The sequence below is a fragment of the Terrapene carolina genome, unplaced genomic scaffold (genome assembly GCF_002925995.2).
Source record: "Terrapene carolina triunguis isolate 2854851 unplaced genomic scaffold, T_m_triunguis-2.0 Scaffold191, whole genome shotgun sequence".
Lineage (NCBI taxonomy): Eukaryota > Metazoa > Chordata > Testudines > Emydidae > Terrapene > Terrapene triunguis.
In genome coordinates, this window is record NW_020664542.1 from 341221 (window position 1) to 364503 (window position 23283).

Consider the following 23283-nt stretch of genomic DNA (forward strand, 5'->3'; position numbering starts at 1 on the left):
CGAAGAATGGAGCGGCGCGCTTGAGCTGCTGCGGAGGTGCCACCGGGGGGCTTTTTTTTTTTTTTCCGCCGCTTGGGGCGGCAGAAAACCTGGAGCCGGCCCTGGCTCTCCAGCTGCTCAGCTCTGAAGGCAGCACAGAAGTAAGGGTGGCAATACCACGATCAACCCCTAAAATAACCTCGTGACGCCCCAGCAACTCCCTTTTGGGTCAGGACCCCCAATTTGAGAAACGCTGGTCTCCCCTGTGAAATCTGTATAGTAGAGGGTAAAAGCACACAAAAGACCAGATTTCACAGGGGGAGACCAGATTTCATGGTCCATGACACATTTTTCATGGCTATGAATTTGGTAGGGCCCTACCTATATAACACCGGCCATCCTACACTGAGCCTAATATCAACTCTCAATTAACACGCCCCAGTCAGGGTATCGTTGTGACTATTTCTAAGGTCCTAGGGAACAGCAGTGTCCGAAGAGAGGGCTCTTCAGTTTAGCAGGCAAAGGTATAACAAGTTCCAGTGGCTGGACTGGGTTAGACAAGAAATAAGACGCAGTTTTTAAAGTGAGGATAATTAACCATTGGAACAACTTGCCAAGGGCTGAGGTGGATTTGCCATCGCTGGGACATTTTAAATCAAGACTGGGTGTTTTTCTAGAAGATCTGCTCTAGTTCCAACAAGAATTAACTCAGGGCAGGTCTCTGGCCTGTGCTATGCAGGAGGTCCGGCCAGATGACCACAGTGGTCCCTTCTGGCCTTGGAATCTATGAAGGTTCTGGGCTAAATGTGTCTTCTACTTAACATGCATTAGAACTGGCCTGAGCCTGCAGTCACAGTGCTTGTGAACACTTGTTCAGCGTCCAAACAGGTGTGCAGTCTAACTGTGCCAATATCCCTTGTTAGTTCCTATTTGTTGACATCTGAGCTTTTGTTTGCATAGAGTGGTCCCCGATTTGTATTCACTACTCATTCATTGTCCTAACGGATTAAACAACCTCAGTTAACCAGTCAGGGAGCAGTGCCAACTCTGTATGATTCCGGTGACTCTCTATAAAGGGAGGCCAGGCGTTGTAAAACACCCTCCAGATCTCTAGCTGGGCACCCTTCTACCACACAAGTGTCTTCACCCACAGTCCCAGCAAGGAGTGGAAACCAGGCCAAGCCAGGCCATGGCTGTGGCTAGTGTGGACTAGCCAGTTGAGCCTGGGCCCTGTCACGCTGCAAGTTGAGTGTGCTCAACTGACAACATGACCTGGCCCCAGAATTTTTTCCCAGACAGTTCTGACCCATTTCTCCCCAGTCCCTGCACTGAGGCTGTGTCGGTGGAACTGGAGTCAGAGGGCCGGCCCGTGTTCCCTGGAGGGACTGTGACTGGGGGAGTGGGGACACCAGATGCACAGGGAACCGGGTGAGTTAGACTGGAAGCAGCTCAGCCACACAGACAGAACAGTGCACAGGTTAATGGAGTCACACTGGTTCAGTTTCACCTGCAGGCAGCCTTGCCCTTTTCAAATGAAACGCCCTGTGCTGTGATAACGCTGGGAGCAGCGTTCTCATCCCCTTCCTCTTCAAGCCTTAGGCGAAGTGACGGAGCAAGTGTAGAACAAAGCGAATTCGTGCCGATGGCTCCCTGTTTGTTGTCGCTCTCATTTATCCATCAGGAGAGATCTGTTGGCCTCGCGTGCTGGAATTCACCTTGATTTGCTCGTCCTTGCTCTGCTTGGTCTGGCTTTGAATCAGTGCCATATGTCCATGCGTGGCAGCCATGCAAAGACAGCCAGGAGAACTTGCTAACATCCGCAGCAAGCTCTGCTTTGGTGACAGGCCTGTACAGGGGATCAGAGTCCCTGTTGTGGTCCCTGTGACTCTCCGAGCCCAGAGCTGGGCAGGTGTGGGTGTGTGAGGAACAGGGAGAAGGCCGGGCAGGTTCCTCGCCATCCATGCTCTGAGGGCATTGTGTGTCCTAATTCCCAGGGCTTTCCACTCTGAGCCATACAGGGGATGGGGAAATAGGCATTCTGTATTAAGGACCCTAATACATGGTTCAGTGCTGACTTGAAAGCAGGAGCGCCGCCAGCTTTTCTGCCGCCCTAGGCAGCAGAAGGTTCTACCCTGAAATGCCGCCCCCCACAGAGGCGGCGGAAGGTCCCGCCACCGAAATACCGCTGCGGTCGCCACTCCCCAAATTGTAGCGCCCTAGGCCGCCTAGGTCGCCTAATGGGTTGCGCCGGCCCTGCTTGAAAGCATCTGCCTGGAGACTGAAGATCCTAGAGCAGGTGCAGTTGAGCCTCCCTGGGCAGCTGAGCCTGGGTCAACCCCGCCCTGAGCCATGCGTCATTTACATCCGTGAAATGCACCCAAATCAGAACAGAAAGGTTTGTACCACTCTGGACACGTCTACACTACGGCAGCCTCACACACATTCCCAGAACACCGGACATTACTTCCGGAAGCAGCGTGGGCCGGCCCTCGCCGGCGTGACTTCTCATGTGCAGTGCGTGTGAGGTCACGCCCCGCAAGGGATGCCATTTTGAGGAGTGCACTGCCTCACCCCTGCTGGCGTGACCTCGCACGCACAGTGCGTGTGACGACATGCTGCTGGAGGGGGCACCATCTTTAAGGGTGCACTGCCCAGCCCCCAGCAGCATGACCTCACACGCATGGTGCTTTCCAGGTCATGCCAGAGGAGAAAGAGCGGCGCACTGTTAAAAATGGTGTCTCCTGTCTAACACTGGACAAAAGCACATCTGGTTTTGTCCCAGTACCAGATGTGGGAGAAACTACATCTCCAGCTCGAAGTGTAAACATACCCTATAAAGGACACACAAGGTGCAAAGCTGGTGAAAAGTCAGACCCCTGCAGCCTGAAAGCTGGAGCAGTTTGAGCATGTACCGTAAATATTGTAGGAATGGCCTCTTGGATGGGATATGAGTTCGGAAGTATCCTGTTTTCCCTGGAATTTGTGCAGATTTTGGTAGAACACTGGACTGTTGGGTATAATGGGACATACACGGCAATCAGCACCAAAAAATTCCTGACCTGGTCCCCCTGGGCTGCCTTTTGTGCAGGACCCAACTCCAGTAGCTTGCTCTGAGCATTACGGCTGGCTTGGGCCCCACAGGCGAGATAGGTGGGGGAGCAGGTCGTTAGAGAAGCCAGCTGGGATTCAATTAGGCTGGGACTACACACAGATATTGTACCAGTGTCGGGGGAGGAGGGGTGAGTGGCACTGTTACAACCCCTAGTGTTGGCTAGTGTAAATGTGATCATCCTGTACGGGAATCATCTACACTGGTGTCTGCTTTTATACCCAGATAACTTCATCCGCCCCAGGGAAGCTGCCCAGCTTTCACTGTATGGGTATAATTAAAGGGATATAACTTCTATGTGTAGGCAAGATGCTTTTGAAAATGTTAGCGACTATGCCATCCTAATTTACCCTCACTGGGCGCTTTCTGCAAAACTGTCATTTTCTCGCTCGTCTTATGTTGCCTGCTCTCACTACAGTAGGACAGATTCACTTACCCATTTATTCTTCAGCCGACTTGGCCCATTTGCCTTCATAAATTCTCTCCCTCTCACCCCTGCCTTTTCCTCCTCCCCTGGGCACAGTCATTTCCATACAGGTGTCCTGAAGAGTCATTCTCCTGCTTTAATTATCAGGCCTAAGCAAATGCAGCTGTCACATTTGCATTTTGCTTTCCCTGGACCCGGTTTCTCCCCGTCGCTTTGACAAGGCTGGAAGCACAGAACCGGTCACGTTTCTGCTGATTTTTTTATTTTTTGCCGCCGTTTGTTGTTTATCCAACGTTTAGTGCTTTTCCAACAAGGATGCTAGTCAGATCCAACTCCACTCATTGAGCCGCTAAGAAAACACACAAACAGCGAGATGACAAGCTGAAAGGGCACTGTGGACAGGAGAAGGAAGGACTGGTCAATTTCTGCAACGTGGATTTTTTTTCTTTTGTATTCCTCTTCATCGCTGTCGCTAGGACATTTCCATCAAAACTGGCAATCAGTGACTTCTGGGGTCATGAACACTGCTGCCAGCAGAGCTACCAGTAAACATCCGAGTGTCTTTATTAATATAACACGCTGTACTCCTGGCCCTGGACACGCACCGGACTTGTATCGGTTTTGCTAGAATCAGTTTAAAAAACAATTTAGTTAAACCAGAGTAAACCCAGGGTGGGGACACAAAATCCTGGTTTCCAGTGGCCTTCAATTAGTTCAGCTTGTGTCTGTAAAGCCAATGCAGCATCAGTGGGCAGTGCAGGACTAGGAAGCAGGATGTTGCTTGGTGTAAGCAGGGCCGCCCGGGGGGGGGGAGGGGGGAGTGGGGCATTCTTCTCCACTGGCCACCCCTGCATGTGTAGATGTGCTCGAGCTAGCTTTAATCTGGCTAGTTTGCACCAGGAGCAGGGAAACTATGCCAGTCCGGATTAGCCACTTGAGCACATGCCCAGAGATCCTGAAAGCCAGCAGCACTGTTCCCCTATGCAGGGCTGGCTTTAGGAAGTGCGGGGCCCAATTCGAACATTTTTGGCGGGGCCCCGGCAGGGATGACTAAAAAAAAACCATGTTAAAAAAAGCCTTTCATTTCTTAGCAACCGGTTCCCTATAAAAAGTTCTGATTTAAGGGATGTGCCACAGTATGTATTTTTTGTACCAACAGGGTTACCATACGTCCGTATTTTCCCAGGAGGAATTTTTTAAATTTTAAAAATTCCTCCCGGACAGCGATTTAAGAACCAAAAAGCCTGAAATGTCCGGGAAAATATGGATGTATGTTAACCCTACCTAAAGATCTTTTTTAAAAAGATGGGCCTGAACTAGAAATGAGCTCCGTTTCACATGTGTGGGTCCCAGCTGCTCCCTGCCCCCCCACATTGAAGCAGGTGTGCAGGGTTACTGCCCTGGGAACTGCAGGGCACCAGTGGACATGGGGCTGGCTGGAGGCAGGGCAGGGACTGACTGGAGGTAGGGTCTGGCTGCAGGCAGGGCAAGGGGTGCGGGGCTGGCTGGAGACAAGGGGGTGTGGGGCTGGCTGGCTTCAGGCAGGGCCGCAGGGGGGTGCGGCATGGGTTGGCAGGGCTGGAGACAGAGGAGTGCAGGACTGGCTGGCTTCAGGCAGGGGGGGCAGCAGGGGTTGGCTGGAGACAGGGCAGGGGGTGCGGGGCTGGCTGCAGGCAGGGCAGAGGGTGCAGCGCTGGTGCGGACGGGAGGGGTGTGGGGCTGGCTGGCTTCGGTCAGGGCCGCAGTGGGGTGCGGCAGGGGCTGGCTGTGGGCAGGGGGTGCGGGGCTGGTGCGGGCAGGGCAGGGGGTGCGGGGCTGGCTGGAGACAGGGGCTGGCTGCTGGCAGGGCAGGGGGTGTGGGGCTGGTGTGAGCAGAGGGTGCGGGTACAGCCCACCCTGTACGGTAAGTGCCCCCTCCTCCTCCCTCCCCCACCAGGGTAGCAGCAGCAGCCTGGGGCTTGGGGGCTATTTAAAGGGCCCAGGGCTCCCCTGCTTCCACCACCCCAGCCCTTCCAATAGCCGCGGGAGCCCTGGGAAAGCGGTGGGGCTCCAGCGTCTATTTAAAGGGCCGGGGCAGTAGAAGCAACGGGAGCCCCGGACTTTTTAAATAGCCCCCAGAGCCCTGCAGCCCTACCCCAGGGCTCCAGCAGTGGGGCTCTGGTGGCAATTTAAAGGGCCTGGGAGCCCCAGGCCCTCTAAATTGCCCCCTGGGGAAGCTGGGCCACCCTGGTACGGCGCACCGGCTCTGGCCGGTACGCCGTACCAGGGCTTGGGTGCGGGGCCCTCTTAGGGGCGGGGCCCGATTCAGGGGAATTGGTTGAATTGGCCTAAAGCCGGCCCTGCCCCTATGTGTAGACAAGGCCCGAGCGCATTTCTCTCTGGGGGTCTGTGCGGCAGAGATGGGGTTAAGGTAAGAGAGAGGGTTTTTTTAGGAAGTTTTTGAGGAAGTTTTTGGAAAGTGTAGGGGACAACTTCCTGGTGCAAGTGCTGGAGGAACCAACTAGGGGCAGAGCTTTTCTAGACCTGCTGCTCACAAACGGGGAAGACTTAGTAGGGGAAGCAAAAGTGGATGGGAACCTAGGAAGCAGTGACCATGAGATGGTCGAGTTCAGGATCCTGACACTAGGGCTACCATATGTCCGGATTTCCCTGGACATGTCCGGCTTTTCGGTCTATAAATAGCCGTCCGGGGGGGGATTTTTAAAAATCTAAAAATGTCCGGGATTTCCCCCCGATCGGCTATTTATAGACAGAAAACCGGCGGCCAAGTGCCGCTGGGCAGCCAAAGCCCCTTCCCGGCTCCCCCCATCCCCTGCAGCCTTACCATGCTGTCCGGCCCCCAGCTGTCTTCCCCCTCCTCCCCTCCCCTGAACGCTCCGCCCACCTGCTCCTCCCCCTCCCCTGCTTCCCGCGAATCAGATCTTCGCGGGAAGTCTGAAAAGAAGCAGGGGCAGGTGGGAGGTAGCAGCAGGTAAGCTGGGGCGGGGGGGGCGCGAGGAAGAGAGCTCCAGGGAGGCGCGGCCCTGGCCGAGTGGCTCCCTCCGGCCCGGGCCGAGCGGCACCCGGCGGCCCCAGCCGCTCCGGCCCTGCTCGGGCCCCAGGGCAGTGGCCCCGGTTCCAGCCGAGCGCACCAGCCCGGCACCGGCTGAGCACCTCCGGCCCGACCCCAAGCCCCGCAACCCCGGCCGGAGCTGTGGCCAGAGCGCAGCTCGATTCCTGGGGTCTTTAAAGCTGGCCCTGGTCAGGGGACAGGGAGAGGGGGTTGGATGGGTCGGGAGTTCGGGGGGGGGCTGTCAGGGGGGCAGGAGTGTGGAGAGGGGTTGGGACAGTCAGGGACAGGGAGCGGGGGGGTTAGATGGGTCTGGGGTTCTGGGGGGGCTGTTGGGGGCAGGGGTGTGGAGAGGGGTCGAGGCAGGCAGGAAACAGAGGGGGTTGGATGGGTCGGGAGTTCTGGGGGTCCTGTCGGGGCGGGGAGCAGTTGGATAGGGCATGGGAGTCCCGAGGGTCTGTCTGGGGGCGGGGGTGTGAATATGGGGTGGGGGTGTGGATAAGGGTCGGGGCAGTCAGGGGACAGGTAGGGTCGTAGGGGGGCAGTTAGTGACAGGGATCCCAGGAGGGGGCAGTCAGGGGACAAGGAGCGGGGAGGGTTGGGGGTTCTGAGGGGGGCAATCAGGGGGTGGGAAGTGGGAGGGAGTGGATGGGGTGGGGCAGGGGCAGGGCTCGAGCGGGGCTCCTCCCCCCCAGTGTCCTCTTTTTTGCTTGTGGAAATATGGTAACCCTACTGACACAAGGAAGAAAGGAGAGCAGCAGAATACGGACCCTGGACTTCAGAAAAGCAGACTTTGACTCCCTCAGGGAACTGATGGGCAGGATCCCCTGGGAGAATAACATGAGGGGGAAAGGAGTCCAGGAGAGCTGGCTGTATTTTAAAGAATCCCTATTGAGGTTGCAGGAAAAAAATGTCCCGATGTGTAGAAAGAACCGTAAATATGGCAGGCGACCAGCTTGGCTTAACAGTGAAATCCTTGCTGATCTTAAACCCAAAAAAGAAGCTTACAAGAAGTGGAAGATTGGACAAATGACCAGGGAGGAGTATAAAAATATTGCTCAGGCATGCAGGAGTGAAATCAGGAAGGCCAAATCACACTTGGAGTTGCAGCTAGCAAGAGATGTTAAGAGTAACAAGAAGGGTTTCTTCAGCTATGTTAGCAACAAGAAGAAAGTCGAGGAAAGTGTGGGCCCCTTACTGAATGAGGGAGGCAACCTAGTAACAGAGGATGTGGAAAAAGCTAATGTACTCAATGCTTTTTTTGCCTCTGTCTTCACGAACAAGGTCAGCTCCCAGACTGCTGCACTTGGCAGCACAGTATGGGGAGAAGGTGACCAGCCCTCTGTGGAGAAAGAAGTGGTTCGGGACTATTTAGAAAAACTGGACGAGCATAAGTCCATGGGACCGGATGCGCTGCATCCGAGGGTGCTAAAGGAGTTGGCGGATGTAATTGCAGAACCATTGGCCATTATCTTTGAAAACTCATGGCAATCGGGGGAGCTCCTGGATGACTGGGAAAAGGCTAATGTAGTGCCCATCTTTAAAAAAGGGAAGAAGGAGGATCCGGGGAACTACAGGCCAGTCAGCCTCACCTCAGTCCCTGGAAAAATCATGGAGCAGATCCTCAAGGAATCAATTCTGAAGCACTTAGAGGAGAGGAAAGTGATCGGGAATAGTCAGCATGGATTCACCAAGGGCAAGTCATGCCTGACTAACCTAATTGCCTTCTATGAGGAGATAACTGGGTCTGTGGATGAGGGGAAAGCAGTGGATGTGTTATTCCTTGACTTTAGCAAAGCTTTTGATACAGTCTCCCACAGTATTCTTGCCAGGAAGTTAAAGAAGTATGGGCTGGATGAATGGACTACAAGGTGGATAGAAAGCTGGCTAGATCGTCGGGCTCAACGGGTAGTGATCAATGGCTCCATGTCTCGTTGGCAGCCGGTTTCAAGCGGAGTGCCCCAAGGGTCGGTCCTGGGGTCGGTTTTGTTCAATATCTTCATTAATGATCTGGAGGATGGCGTGGACTGCACTCTCAGCAAGTTTGCAGATGACACTAAACTGGGAGGAGTGGTAGATATGCTGGAGGGTAGGGATAGGATACAGAGGGACCTAGACAAATTAGAGGATTGGGCCAAAAGAAACCTGATGAGGTTCAACAAGGACAAGTGCAGAGTCCTGCACTTAGGACGGAAGAATCCCATTCACTGTTACAGACTAGGGACCGAATGGCTAGGAAGCAGTTCTGCAGAAAAGGACCTAGGGGTTACAGTGGATGAGAAGCTGGATATGAGTCGACAGTGTGCCCTTGTTGCCAAGAAGGCTAACGGCATTTTGGGCTGTATAAGTAGGGCCATTGCCAGCAGATCGAGGGACATGATCATTCCCCTCTATTCGACATTGGTGAGGCCTCGTCTGGAGTACTGTGTCCAGTTTTGGGCCCCACACTACAAGAAGGATGTGGAAAAATTGGAAAAAGTCCAGCGGAGGGCAACAAAAATGATTAGGGGTCTGGAGCACATGACTTATGAGGAGAGGCTGAGGGAACTGGGATTGTTTAGTCTGCAGAAGAGAAGAATGAGGGGGGATTTGATAGCTGCTTTCAACTACCTGAAAGGGGGTTCCAAAGAGGATGGATCTAGACTGTTCTCAGTGGTACCTGATGACAGAACAAGGAGTAATGGTCTCAAGTTGCAGTGGGGGAGGTTTAGGTTGGATATTAGGAAAAACTTTTTCACTAGGAGGTTGGTGAAGCACTGGAATGCGTTACCTGGGGAGGTGGTGGAATCTCCATCCTTAGAGGTTTTTAAGGCCTGGCTTGACAAAGCCCTGGCTGGGATGATTTAGTTGGGAATTGGTCCTGCTTTGAGCAGGGGGTGGGACTAGATGACCTCCTGAGGTCCCTTCCAACCCTGATATTCTATGATTCTATGAAAGTGGGTGAGCCCTTTTCCCCCTCGACTGCTCTAGCTAATATCAGGTAGCAAGATGGGCCCTGGACAGCCCACGAATCAAGGAGCTGCAAAGGGACTGAAAGCCACCTCTGCTGCAGCCCCCTGAGCTGCTTGGATACTGGCCGGGGTCAGGGCCTGTGGTTTCAGGTTGCTTTTGCTAATGCTCAAACGCCTGAATAAAGAGCTGAAAGGAAAGCTTTTGTGTTTAAGATTAAATAGCCAGGAGCCTCTCCATATCCAACAGAGTGCTGACCTTCCTGGCACTGCTAGAGCCTTGTCTCTACTAGTAAGTTGCACTGAGTTAACTCTACTGGTATAGCTAAAGCAGTACCACCACCCACACCCACACCCTAGTGTGGGCTCACTTACAGCAGTATAAAGAAGCTTTATGCTGGTACAGTAGTTCTGCATGGGAAGGGCATATGTGTACTAGGATAAGGCACTGGTGTAACTGCATCCACAATGGAGCTGGTCCTGTATGACAAGACTGGTAAATAAAATCACACCCTGACCGACAGAGTTCTCCCCGCTGAACTTTGCAGTGTAGGCCAGGCCTAAGGTTTAAAAAAAGGCAGGAGAAGAAACATTGTATGTGCATGTGCAGAGCCCTTTCCTGCCCTCGTCACCCACTGTGATGAAACAAACAAGGGCACTGACCCAAGCGGTGTTTAAATGACTTGCCCGTGGTCATGCAAGGAGTCTGAGGCCGAGCCTTAAATAGAAGCCTGCTGTGCCAACTCCTGGCCAGGTGCTTTAACCACAAGTCGCCCTTTCACAGCTCTCTCAGGCATGATGGAGTTCTAGTCACAACAGTATCTAGAATGGCCCTGTCAGGGTTCTCCCCCCCCCACTCTGAACTCTGGGGTACAGATGTGGGGACCCGCATGAAAGACCCCCTACGCTTATATTCTGCCAGCTTTGGTTAAAAACTTCCCCAGGGCACAAATTCCTTTCCTTGTCCTTGGATGGTATTGCTGCCACCACCAAGTGATTTACACAAAAATTCAGGGAAGGGTCACTTGGAATCCCTATTCCCCCAAAATATCCCCCCAAGCCCCTTCACCCCCTTTCCTGGGGAGGTTTGAGAATAATATACCAACTAATTGCCTTAGCAATGTGAGTACAGACCAGACCCTTTATCTTCAGGACACTAAAATCAATCAGGTTCTTAAAAGAAGAACTTTATTTTATAAAGAAAAAAGTTAAAGAATCACACCTGCAAAATCAGGATGGAAGGTAACTTTTCAGGGTAATAAAAAGATTTTAAATACAGAGGACTCCCCTCTGGACTCAGCTTCACAGTTACAAAAACAGGAATAAAACTACCTCTTAACATAGGGAAAATTCACAAGCCAAAACGAAAGATCACTTAACGCATTTCCTTGCCCTATTTACAATTTCTGCAATTTAGATGGATCATTCCTGGTATATTTTTAGGAGATGTTGTACCTGCTTGGTCTCTCCCTCCATCCGGAGAGGGAACAAACAAAGAGAGCCACAAACAAATCCTCCTTCCCCAGATTTGGAAGTATCTTCTTTCCTCATTGGTCCTTCTGGTCAGGTGCCAACTAGGTTATTTGAGCTTTTTAACCCCTTACAGGTAAAGCGATTCAGTACAGCTGCCAAGGAGGGATTTTATGCTACTCTTTTCTCTATATTTATGACAGGCCCTGTTTATTCATAGCCCTTATGACCAGCTATTTGGAGTTGCTGGGAATGCATCTAATTCAGAGGCATATGTTTTGCTTTGGAGCAGAGAAGCAGTGGCAGCCTGGGGGCTCCTGCGTGTCGGTGCATTGGGTGGGTTCTGGATAGCACCGAAGGTTCCTGGCAGGTGGAAGCTGACGGGAGATGGTGGAGAATAGCAGCTTCCGTCTAACCCCATTGCTTTTCCATCGCAGGTTGCACAAGGAGGTCATTAGTGGCCCAACAGAAAGACTCCCATTACCTTCAACAGGCTTTGGATCAGGCTTTGAAAAAAAAAGGCACTGTGGCATTTACACAAAAGAAACGACACGTCTCATTGTATCTGTGGATGTTTCTGCTTCCCCGTGGTGCTGACCTGACTGCTTGGGAGCTATCCACTTAGTTGTGTTACTCCCACTGCCAGTTGCGCCCCTGAGCCCCGCTCACCACCCTGGCCCTGGTGCCTCACTTACACTGTCCAGGTTCACCCTGAGAGGAAGGACTGAGCCATTTCCGGGAGTTTCCATTCCACAGGTGAGACAGGAGGATTTAGAATCAAAAGCTGCAGAGGGGCCCAGCAGGATGAGTGTGGATGGACATCCCATGCCTACGGACAGGAGGAGGCCACCCACCAGAGCAACAGGTGCTGTCTCCATACCATCCCCTGACCTGAAGCTTGACAGAGATTCAGGATACTGGCAGTTAGCACTGCACACTGTTCGCTAGATTTTCAATAAGCTTGCTTAGAAGAGGGAGCGTAGACCCGGGTAATTTGCAAAGTCTAAGGCGAAGCTTCCGCATGCTGTAGCGTAGGTGGTAGATTCCACTCATGGGAGATGTTGACAGTTCTTTAGAGGCAGGGTCCCAGCTGTTGTCTATTCTCCATACCACCCAGACACGCCTGGGGTCAGCGTCGCAGCTGGTGGCCTGGGTTGCCATCAGTACATCCAGGACTCATTGCGTGACCGGGATGAATGCTTTGGAGGAGGGTGCTGTGCATCCGGTCTTGCTCTCGGTGGCCCATGCAGCTGTCCCCGATGTAACAGTTCTTCTCTACAAAGTGAGAAGACAGCAGGAGGTGCTGGACTCTGTGGCTGAGTTTATGCAGAGTTCTGTGGGTTGTGTTTTTGCAGCCTGTCTGGTGGAGAAGTTGGAACTCTTCCCACCTTCTTGGCAATGGTGTCAGTTCGGAGACATTCTTTGTGTCTGAGACTCTCTGTACCAGACTGTCTTGTCCATCAGTCAAGCTCGAGTTCTCTTCTTTCCCATGTTTTGTGCCATAGGTCTGTAAGGGTGACTCCCGGGTTATAGAGCCCTTTCTGTGTCTGATCCGCAGGGGCTGGGAGTCTGGTACAGTCCCACCTGGTGAGGTAGCCTCTGGAGCTCAAGCTGTAGCAGCTCGTGCTTTTAGCTCTGGAGGTCCCCGGCTGCTAGCCCTGATGAGGGCTCTCATGTAGGGGGTTTCAGCCAGGGTCTGAACGGTTGCTGCTCTCAGACATTTGAAATGAGCATCCTTGGCCCAGAACCCTCTGGCGGTGTGTGCTGTGTACTCCTCTGTGCCTGATCCAGAGGGTGTGAGTCTGTTACAGCTCTAAGCTAGAGAGCTGACTCATCAGCTGTGGAGATCCCTGAATCAATCCCTGGGGCTAGCCAAGATGGCAGCCGTCACATGAGCTCTCTGGGGCAGGAGCTGTGGTTTCTGGAGTTACAGAGTTTAAGGTCAGAAGGAACCAGCATATCATCCAGCCTGCCCTCTCGTGTATCACAGGACCAGGGCCGGCTCCAGGCACCAGATGAGAAAGCACGTGCCTGGGGCGGCACATTGTAAGGGGCGGCATTCCGGCCAATCTTGGGGCGGCCAGCCCAGCCCTGAAGGGGCACGGACCCCGACCTGGGGGGGGCAGGAACTAGTGATCCCTGCTGCTCACCGTGCCGCCGGGCTCTCCACGACGCGCCACTCCCCGCCACCTGCACCGGCCTCCGCCTCCCGCACTGCTCTGAGCCCAGCCCGGCCGCCGCCTTTAAAGGAGTGGCTGAGCCAGCACCTCCTGCAGCCCCCGGGGGCTCCGCCTGCCCGGCCGGGAGCGTCACCCCAAGGCCGGAGGGGAGAGCCCCTCTCGCCCAGCTGCAAGCGGGCTGCAGTGCCTGGCTGCCCACGGGCGGAGGGAGTGGGCGGGTGCCGCCCTTCACCCCCTTGCGAGCTGCCGAGCCGCCTTGACCGCCCTCCACATGCTCCCTGCAGCTGCCATTTTATTTTTTTTTTGCTTCTGCCCCCCCTTCTTTTTTTTTTTTTTGCCTGGGGTGGCAAAAAAGCTAGAACCGGCCCTGCACAGGACACCAACCCCACCCAGCACCCACATACTAAACCACACAACTGAAATGAGACCAAAGTCTTACAGCCCACAGGAGACTAGACTATTGTGGGCCACAGGCAGAGAAAAGGAGGGTCTGATGTGCACCAGTGCCCAAGGCCCCCACAACGGCAAAGAAATGATTATGTGAGAGAGACCCATATAATCCTGGCAAGTGACCCGCCCCACATGCTGCAGATAGGGTTGCCAGGCATCCGTTTTTTTACTAGAAGTGCAGTCAGCGGCGCAGTGGGGCTAAGGCAGGCTCCCTGCCTGGCTCCGCACAACTCCCGGAAGCGGCCGGCATGTCCCTGCAGTGCAGGGGCGATCAGGGAAGCTCCACGCACTGCCCAAGTGCTGGCTCCTCAGCTCCCATTGGCCAAGAACCATGGACAATGGGAGCTGCGGGGGCAGCGCCTGTGGGCGCAGGCAGCACGCACTGCACAGAGCCGCCTGGCTGTCCCTGCGCCTAGGAGCCGGACATGCTGGCCACTTCCCGGAGCCGCCTGGAGCCAGGGCAGGCAGGGAACCTGTCTTAGCCCCACTGCACCGCCGACTGGGAACCACCTGAGGTAAACGCTGCCCAGCCAGAGCCCACACCCCGCACCCCCTCCCACAACCCACGCCCACCTGAGCCCCCACCCAAACTCCCTCCCAGAGCCTGCACCCCAACCCCCTGCCCCAGCCCTGAGCCCCCTCCCAGAGCCGGCACCCACACCCCCTCCTGCACCCCAACCACCTACCCCCAGCCCTGAGCCCCCTCCTGCACCCCAAACCCCTCATCCCTGCCCCCTCAGAGCCTGCACCCCCTCCCACACACCAACCCCCTGCCCCAGCCCTGAGCCTGCTCCCGCACCCCTCGGCTCCAGCCCGGAGCCCCCTCCTGTACCCCAAACCCCTTATCCCTGGCCCCACCCCAGAGCTTGAACCCCCAGCCAGATCCCTCACCCCCTCCTGCACCCCAAACCCCTCATCCCCAGCCCCACCGCAGAGCTTGAACCCCCAGCTGGAGCCCTCACTCCCTCCTGCACCCCAACCCCCTGCCCCAGCCCAGTGAAGGGGGGATGGAGTGAGTGGAGGCGGGGCCTCGGGGAGGGGGCAGGGCAAAGGTGTTTTGTTTTGTGTGATTAGAAAGTTGGCAACCCTAGCTGTGGAGGAAGGCAAAAAAACCCAGGGCCCTGGCCAATCTGACCTGGGGGGAAATTCCTTGCCAACCCCACATCCGGCGATCAGTTAGACCCGGGGCATGTGAGCAAGAAACAGCCAGCCAAGCACCTCAGAGAGCGACCGCTCAGTGCCACCACAGAGCCCTGGCGCTCCTCGTCCTATGTCCCATCTCCAGCTGGGGCCAGCTCGGATGCTTCAGAGAAAGGAGATTTAAAAAACCCAAAACAGAACGCATTGCGGGGGGACATCCCTTTCTGACCCCTGCGAGTGGCTGGTTGAAACCTTGAAGCGTGAGCTTTTAGGAACATAAGACATAGCCCTGGGCCCGGGGCTCACTTCCAGTGTATGCAGACTGTACCCAGTAACCCTTTTGGGGGCTGCCACCATAGAAGTAAAAGAACAGTGATAAATTAACAAGTTTACGTTATGACTCCCTCTGGCGATAAGTGATTATCTCTAGTCAGTGAGCAAGCAGCTGGGAATAAGTATCCAACTTCAGCCTCATAAATGTTTATCTTTTTTACAAAGTGTCCTTTAAACGCTTCCTGGAGAAACATCTAAGGTTTCACAATTCTTCATAGCGCTCATTCTCCACGTCTCTGTGCAGCGGCCTCCAGGAGTCTGCAAGATCTGAAGCACAGATAGGCAAGGGAAAAAGGAACAGAAACCTAAACCGCCAGAGATCAAAGCCTTTTTGTCAGGGGGGTTTCCGTGAGATCAGCAGCCATTCTGGCTTTTATTTCTGCGTAATCATAACTCAGATAAGCCGCATTTCAGTTGTACTTTCCCGTCCCCACTCACTTTGTCCAGCTTCGTGTGATTAGCTGAGCCCTGTTTTCTTTAGATAACTTTTCACTGATTTATTTCCGTGGGGATCTTACTGGACTAAGATGTACCATTGTACGAATTACTTTATTTGAGTCCAGCGCATCTGCTAGGGCTACTTGGAAAATTATAGCTATTTTCTACAAACAAAAAATCCAAAGAAACCAAAAACGTTTGTTTCATGTGAAAATTTTCTCCGGAATTTTTCATTTTTTGTCAAAACAAAATGGAAACATTTCATTTTGATTTGAATCTAAATTAATAATTTGGGGGGGAGGGGCAGTTTTGAGGGTATTTCCCCCATCTCTCCCTCCCCCTCCTTTTTCCACTGGAAAAGAATGGGAAGGGCCCAAAACCTGAAAATATTTTGTTTCAAATGAAACCCAAATGAAATTGAAAAATTCCAAACAACCTGGCAATTTTGTGTAAAAATGTTTGTACTGCTCGAAAAACATTTTTTGTAAGAAATAAAACCCTTTTGGATGAAGAAACATGTCTTCCGGCTCCATTCGTGGTTTGCCCTGGAGAATGGAATCATTATAGATAATACATGAGTACAAATTTCTCTAATGTCAACAGGGCCACGCTCAGCCATCGACTCCGACTCGCAATAAGAGGCGGCTGCTGGAAATGGAATCAGGCTAAGCTTTAAAGCAGACGTTGTTTTGAAAAAATACTGTAATTGTAACTTGAGTGTTATGCTGTTCAGTGTGAAGCTCCCCTATCATGGTGATAGGTGGAGCTGAGAACCAAGAGAGAAGAAAAACCCATTAGCACAATGATGAGACACTGAAGGGGGATGTAATAAAAGTGTAAATTCATAGAGTTGAAGGCCAGAAGGGATCATTACATCAGCTAGTCTTGCTTCCTGCATAACACAGGCCATTAAATTTCACCCAGTTATCTCTGTATTGAGCCCAATAACGTGTGTTTGGCTAAAGTCTCTCTTCCAGAAAGGCTCCAGTCTGGGTCTGAAGACATCAAGAGATGGAGAATCTGCCACTTCCCTGGGGAGTTTGTTCCAAGGATCAGTCATCCTCACAGTTAAACATTTGTCCCTGATTTCTAATTTGAATCAGTCTGGTTTTAACTCCCAGCCGTCTCTCCTTGTTCTGCCGTTCTCCACTTCTAACCATGAGGCATAACAATAACAAATGTATTTGCTATTAATGTGATTTTTCGAGTACCTGAACAAGTGCTGGGTATCACATAAATCCACTGTCCTGCCCTGAGGAGGACTAATTTCAGGATGACATAAATGAAGGTAAAAACAGTCCTGGAGATGGATGGAGGACAGAGGAGGATGAAGGTCCATTCACACCCCGATGTTCCCTCACTTCTCATGGGCTCCGTGGCTGGAGTTGAGTGTTGGGTGGGATTTCAATGAGGCGAGGGAGTGGCGTGGAGATGGAAGAAGCATGAGGAAGAAGATGAAAGGGGTACCCAGGGGGGCATTGGCAGAGCAGAGAGGGCTTGAGGGGATGACATAAAAGGGGATGACATCTATCTATCTGTCAGAGTTTTATGCTGTTGCCCATCACAATAGGATCTGGGCACCTTCCATGTAAAATAGTCAAGTCCCTAGTGGACTTTCTGGAATCTCTGACGCTTCTCTGTTTTCAGGGACAATCCTTGGGGTAGGATGTTTGGTTCTGATTTGGTTAGGTGTTATTAATTCCACTATTTAACTTTGTTTGTTTATCTGGATAAGTCAGGGGTTCGGTAGATGGCACTACCTGGGTGGGGTGTGTCTTTCTTATGGTGGAAATAAACTTTACCGCCCCCAGCCTCAGGCATTAGTGTCTCCCAAGTGAGCTTACACTAGTGCTGTTCTAAGTCTTGTCCTACCCTTCTCCCAGTGTCACTGACTCCTCCTGCCTCTTCTTGCATGCTCTTCGGGAGGCGTGTGCACCATTATCTGTGGTGCAACGTGTGATTCTCGGGCACAAAGCAATAATGGTAACAAAGGGGAGGGAAGCGCGCACAAACACCTACGCACAGGCACACGCATGCCTATGCACGTGCACACATAGACACAGAAACACGCAAACGCACACACGCACATTCTGATCCCATCTCTGACATAGGCCACTGCCGACGTTTTTGTATTCCCACCCACAGGCTGTGGAGAGGAGCTGTCTGAGGGTCCCTGAGCCTGGGGTCTGTTCTCCCCCAGTGCAATTTAGGGAGGGGAGTGCTCTATGGCTTGTGAAACCCGTACTGTCCCGGGAACTGAATTGTGGGCACATGCAGAGACGGGAGCAGGCAGGATGGCGGGTGACGTGCAGATGCGTGGCCGTTACAAATGCCCAAGATGGATCGGACGGGTTGTGTGGAGGGCTGATGGGGGCTTTAGGGCAGGATGTATGTGGGTGGGCGGGTTTTGGAGGTAGGATTGTGGGAGGGTTGGGCGGGGGGGTGGTTACACTCTGTGTGTGTGATCAGGGGAGATGGTGTGCAAGGGACCTGTGTGAGTGGGGAGGGGGTGCAGGCAGGAGAAGGTGTGTGGTGGGGCGTCTCCCTGGGGCATAGGTAGTGGGTGTGGCGGGATCTTTGTGTTGGTGGGGATGGAGAGGCTGGGCGTGATCTAGGTGTGTCAACAGGTAGGGAAGGCGCTGAGGGTGTCGCCAATGGGATGTGGGATGCGGAGGGGGTGGGTTTAGCAAGCTGGGCATGACGTGGCTGGGCCATGTGGGGAAGTGGGGGTGTGGGCACTGGGAGGGTGTAGTGGAGTACAGCGGGGACCATGGGGCTAGGTGTTATTTGTGTTACCATAGTCCGTAGGAACCCCCTGTCATGGCCCAGCCCCCGTTGTGCCAGGCGCTGTACAAACACGGAACAAAATAACAGCCCCCGCCCCAAGGAGCTTCCGATCTAAGTAGAAGACAAGACCCCAGGTGGATACAGACAGACGGGAGAGCACAAGGAATGGGGTTTGGTGGCATGGGGTGAGACGGGGGGGTGTCTGTGCGTGCAGCTAGGGTGCATGCTGTGTGAACCGTTACACAGGGGAGCCTAGGGGGATGGAGGCCCATCACTTCTGGGCAGCACTGGCTTGCACACACCCCAGAGCTTTGCAGGGTGATTATCATTTCCTGCCGGCTAAAGTGCTCTGGTGCAGGGTGGGGAAGGCATCCAGCAAAGGCAGGTTCCCTACGGCCCTCCCCCCAACACCTTCCCTCCTCTGGGATACCATGCCAGCCAGATGGCCACTGGTTAGTGGAAAGCAGGAGCGACACAGCCAGAGCTCCCTTCCGTAGACACGCTCTCCGCTGGGGTTCAAATACACAACCTGTAAATATCTAGGCTCTGAACAGGAGATGGCAGAGATGCTGTCTGAGCAGCTGCCTGGCTGCTGTCCGGGGTCCGAGCCCAGAAAGGGCTCCTCACCAGGGGCCTCTGGGCACTGGAGACACATTCATCAGACTGAGACAGCACCAATCCCTGCTGTAAAATGCAATATGCGGTGGCGATCAATGCATCGCGCCCTCTGCCCACCCCACCCCCCTGCTCTCCGCACTGGCCCAGCTCCCCAACTACCTCCAGCTCCCCCCAAGCCCCACAGCAGATTAAAGGAGCCCCAATCTCTGAGCTATCCCCCTCGCCAGAGATACAGCCCCTCCTCACCATTCCCTCCCCGCAAAGTGACGCTGCTCTGAGGGGCCTGCACCAGGGACTGGTACGGAGCCCGCTCTGCTCCCACTCAAATCAACAGGAGCCTGCGCACCCCACTCCCAGAAAATCCACTGTCTAGCACTAAGAAATGGGAGCTGCAGCCCGTTGGATCGGGGGTTCCCAGTGGCTCGCTCCTAGCCTGGCGAGGGCCGGAGAGAATAGGCTGCATGTGGGCATGGCTGTAGGTAGGTGCTTGTGAGAGGGGTTGAAACAGGTCAGTTATAATTCCCCTTTCCCCTGAGCTTGGCACCACCGGACTCAGGGTGGCGAGGGCACTGGCCTTCCCAGGCAGAGGGATACAAGAAATAGTCCCAATGGCAGTATTTAGACATCTGTAAAATATGTGGCATATACAGGGCATGTCCTACCCTGCTCCCCCTGAGGGGCTCCCCATCCCAGCCCCCTGCCTGGCTCCCTGGAGGAGCTCTCTATCCCAGCTTCACTGCCCCTCCAGTCCACAGCCCTTCCAGGGGCTCCCCATCCCCCGAAGTTCTCTCTAGCCCTGGAGGTTCCTGCCCCCCCCATCGCTCTGAGTGAGGAATATCCCCCTTTTCCCTGCTCTGTCCAAATTCACAGGACCACTCCGAGTAGAGAGCGATGCCGCCCAAGCTCCCCTGTGCTTGCCACCAGCCATCCCTTCCTTGTCCCCTCTGCTCCCGGGGCCCCTGCCTCGCTGTTCAAGCCACATGGCGCCTTTCTCCTGAGTCACCCGCTGCTTCCCAGAGGCTGCTCCCTTCCCGGAGTATAAATCACCGACTCAGAACACGGGCTCAGCTCGCGAAGGGAACAGCGAGCAATTCTCAGGCCCGCCGTCCTTCCCGTGGGAGCCAGCCTGCCCCTCTGGTTGGATGGGAATCATTTCCCAGACAAGAGGTGCTTAGCAGGGGAAACAAATGGGGATTGACTGCAGCAAACATTTCTCCGATGGTAGATACACCAGAGCGCGCTTATGGTTACTGAATAATTTATGCTCAGTGCTCTAATGAGATTAGCAGCCTTTCCTTCCGCACCTCCCCTCCTCACGCTGCTCTGGTGGGCCATGACACACTCCATTAGGCTCACTCCACACTCTGACATCCTGCGTATTAGGACAGCAAAAGCCCAGAGAGCTGACGTTCAAGGTGACCTGCAATGGGGAAAGATTGGGTTTGAGCCCTTACTTTGCTTTGTTGTGTATAAAACCCCCTGAAGTGACGGCGTGGTACAATTCCTTTCGGTTTGGTTTTTGCATCCGAGCTACTGGGCTTGTCTCCCCAGTTTTTCTTTGGAGACTCTATGGAGACCTGGCAGGATTATGATACCACCAGCACCACAGAAGTGAAACCTGAGCAATGGGTGAGGGAGGGAGGTTTAGTCAGACTGAGCTACGTTCCAGTTTGTTGGTGTTCACACCTATGCAATTGAAATGCCCAACAAACAGTAGGTAGAAAGGCATTCTTGGTTAAAGTTTCAACACCTCCATCCCTTCAGTTAAGCACTGTTAAAGCTTTTGCTCCTCGCCTCCACACCCTCCTGGGAGATCTTCTGCAAAAGCAGGGAAGGCAAGGCCTGCTGTTCTGATGCTAAAACTTTTGTTAGGGGGGTGAAATAAAACCTTCCAGGCTTTATTGATTGGTCATGACGATATTTTGAAAAGGGGAACAACCCCAGAATGTTTTCCTGTGGCAGGTGGGTGCGTTGGAGAGCTGAACAAACAGAGGTGCTGGGAGCTGAGCCGTGCAGAGCACCACCTAAGCCTAGACAATGCTCTGTCTCTCCTGCCCCTCAGCCCAGGCCTAGAAGAAGAGGCAGGCATGGTCCTGGGGAACTGACAAATTAGGAAATGAAAAAGCCCTTGTCCAGAAGCTTCTCTTACTGGCAGCAGGGGGCGGATTGATTTCTCCTCCAGCCACCAGCTGGTATGGAAGGAAGCTTTTTGATGATTGTTGCCTCGGTGTCAGGACTCTTTTCTATGGGGCTTCCCAGGTCACTCCACACCAGCTGAACACAGCCGTATGGAGCTGGAGAGCTCCCTTGGGCAGAGCCCCAGAAAGCCATAACGTCATTCTGCTGGGACACCCTGACTTTGCCATGTCAGCGTCACCTGATATTTATGCCACACGGTGATGCAAAATAACAGGCTGTGGTTACAGTCCTGGCCCTTTAAAATCCCTCCTGACCTACTGCAAGGGGATAACTTTGTCACAGGATCTCAGGGCCCTGCCCTGCCCCTTGTGTGTCATTTGCACCTGTGCAAAGTGAGTGTGAAATGCTCCCACCAGTGGGAGTGGAGTGTTCTGCTTCCAGCCACTGCTAACTTGGCTGGGCTGCGAACAGGTAACCTAGAACTGAATGGCCCATAGCAATTAGAATCATAGAATATCGGGGTTGGAAGGGACCTCAGGCGGTCATCTAGTCCAACCCCCTGCTCAAAGCAGGACCAATCCCCAGACAGATTTTTGCCCCAGATCCCTAAATGGCACCCTCAAGGATTGAACTCACAAGCCTGGGTTTAGCAGGCTAATGCTCAAACCCCTGAGCTATCCCTCTGACCCCCACCCTCTTTGGGCTTAAAACTGCCTCTGGCCTCTGAGGTCAATGTAAAACTGCTGGAAGACCAGATTCAGTCCCCATCCCTCTCTCTGCCCCCACAAAGTCTCACCCCCTAGCGCAGGAGCTTTCTCCTCTGCAGCCTCTGACCAGCCTGCAAGTGCCTCTCTGCCTCTCCATTTCATCTCAGCTCCTTGATCTGTGCTCCCCTCCCGGTGCACTCTCACCACCCTCCTCAGGCATTCACTGTATGGGTGGATGCTGAGGCCAGATTTTCCAAAGAGTTCAGTATCCCACATGCACCCATCATGGGCTCTTCTGCAGATTGGGCCACTTGTTTGGGTGACTCCGTGGGAGCTGATCTCTCAAAATCCCCTTTTGCTTCAGTGCATGGGGCTAAGAAGTGACCCAAGCTGCGATTCTACCTATATCTAACGCCACGTGGTGTTTTCTGTCTCCTCCACAGGTACAAGAGTGTAGTGACCCCCAGACGAGCAGCTGCGGCCATCGCTTGCTGCTGGATCGTTTCCCTGCTCGTGGGACTGACCCCCATGTTTGGCTGGAACAACCTGAACAAGATGAGGAGGACTCAGGAGGCGAACGCCAGCCACACGGCGTTCGTCATCGGGTGCAAGTTCGAGAATGTCATCAGCATGGAGTACATGGTCTATTTCAACTTCTTTGTCTGGGTGCTGCCTCCCTTGCTGCTGATGCTCATCATCTACCTGGAGGTCTTCAACCTGATCCGCAAGCAGCTCGACAAGAAGGTCTCCTCCAACTCATCGGATCCTCAGAAATATTACGGGAAGGAGCTGAAGATCGCCAAGTCCTTGGCACTGGTCCTCTTCCTGTTTGCACTGAGCTGGCTCCCGCTGCACACGCTCAACTGCATCACCTTGTTTTGCCCGTCTTGCCAGACTCCCAGCATCCTGACGTACATTGCTATTTTCCTGACTCACGGCAATTCGGCCATGAACCCCATCGTCTACGCCTTCCGGATCCAAAAATTCAGGACCACGTTCCTGCAAATCTGGCACCAGTACATCTGCTGTGAAACTGACAAGAACACTAACAACCTGGACAACACCGAGCTAGGCAACTGGCCGCTAGAGAGAGCTGTCCCAGATGTGCCGTACCTTGATTTACAAAAGTCCCTTTAATGTCCAAAGAGCAAACTTGTCTTCACCCCCTCCACACGCACACAATTGTAAATGACTAGTATGGGGAGGGGGCAGCAGTGACCCAGGAGACCTGAGATGGTCAGACCAAGCAGATGTTTACCTGAGCTAGCATAGGGCATTATTTATTCACAGCCATTGTACTGTTCTGATATTGTAGCCTGCACTGTTCTTTTTTTTTTTAGGGCGAAGTGTATCTAGGTATTCAAGGGGAATTGTACAGACAAGGATGTGATTTATCTTTAACTCAAATAAAAAAGGAAGACAGCAGCTCTGCAGCATTACGGACGGGTTCTCGCTCCCGGGGTCTCACTGCGGTGCTCGCTCTTAGAACTGGGACAGCCAGAGGCTGCT

General features: G+C 53.5%; 1 protein-coding gene across 1 annotated transcript in view; it reads left to right on the forward strand.

The window, feature by feature from the left end:
* The window catches only part of ADORA1 (adenosine A1 receptor), a 69830-nt gene extending 46763 nt beyond the window's left edge, over positions 1-23067 (forward strand). Inside the window, exon 2 of the mRNA XM_024217775.2 lies at positions 22218-23067. Coding sequence (XP_024073543.2) covers positions 22218-22911 — 694 coding nt within the window. The 3' untranslated portion in view covers positions 22912-23067. The remainder of the gene's footprint in view (positions 1-22217) is intronic.
* Positions 23068-23283: the final 216 nt, after the last annotated feature.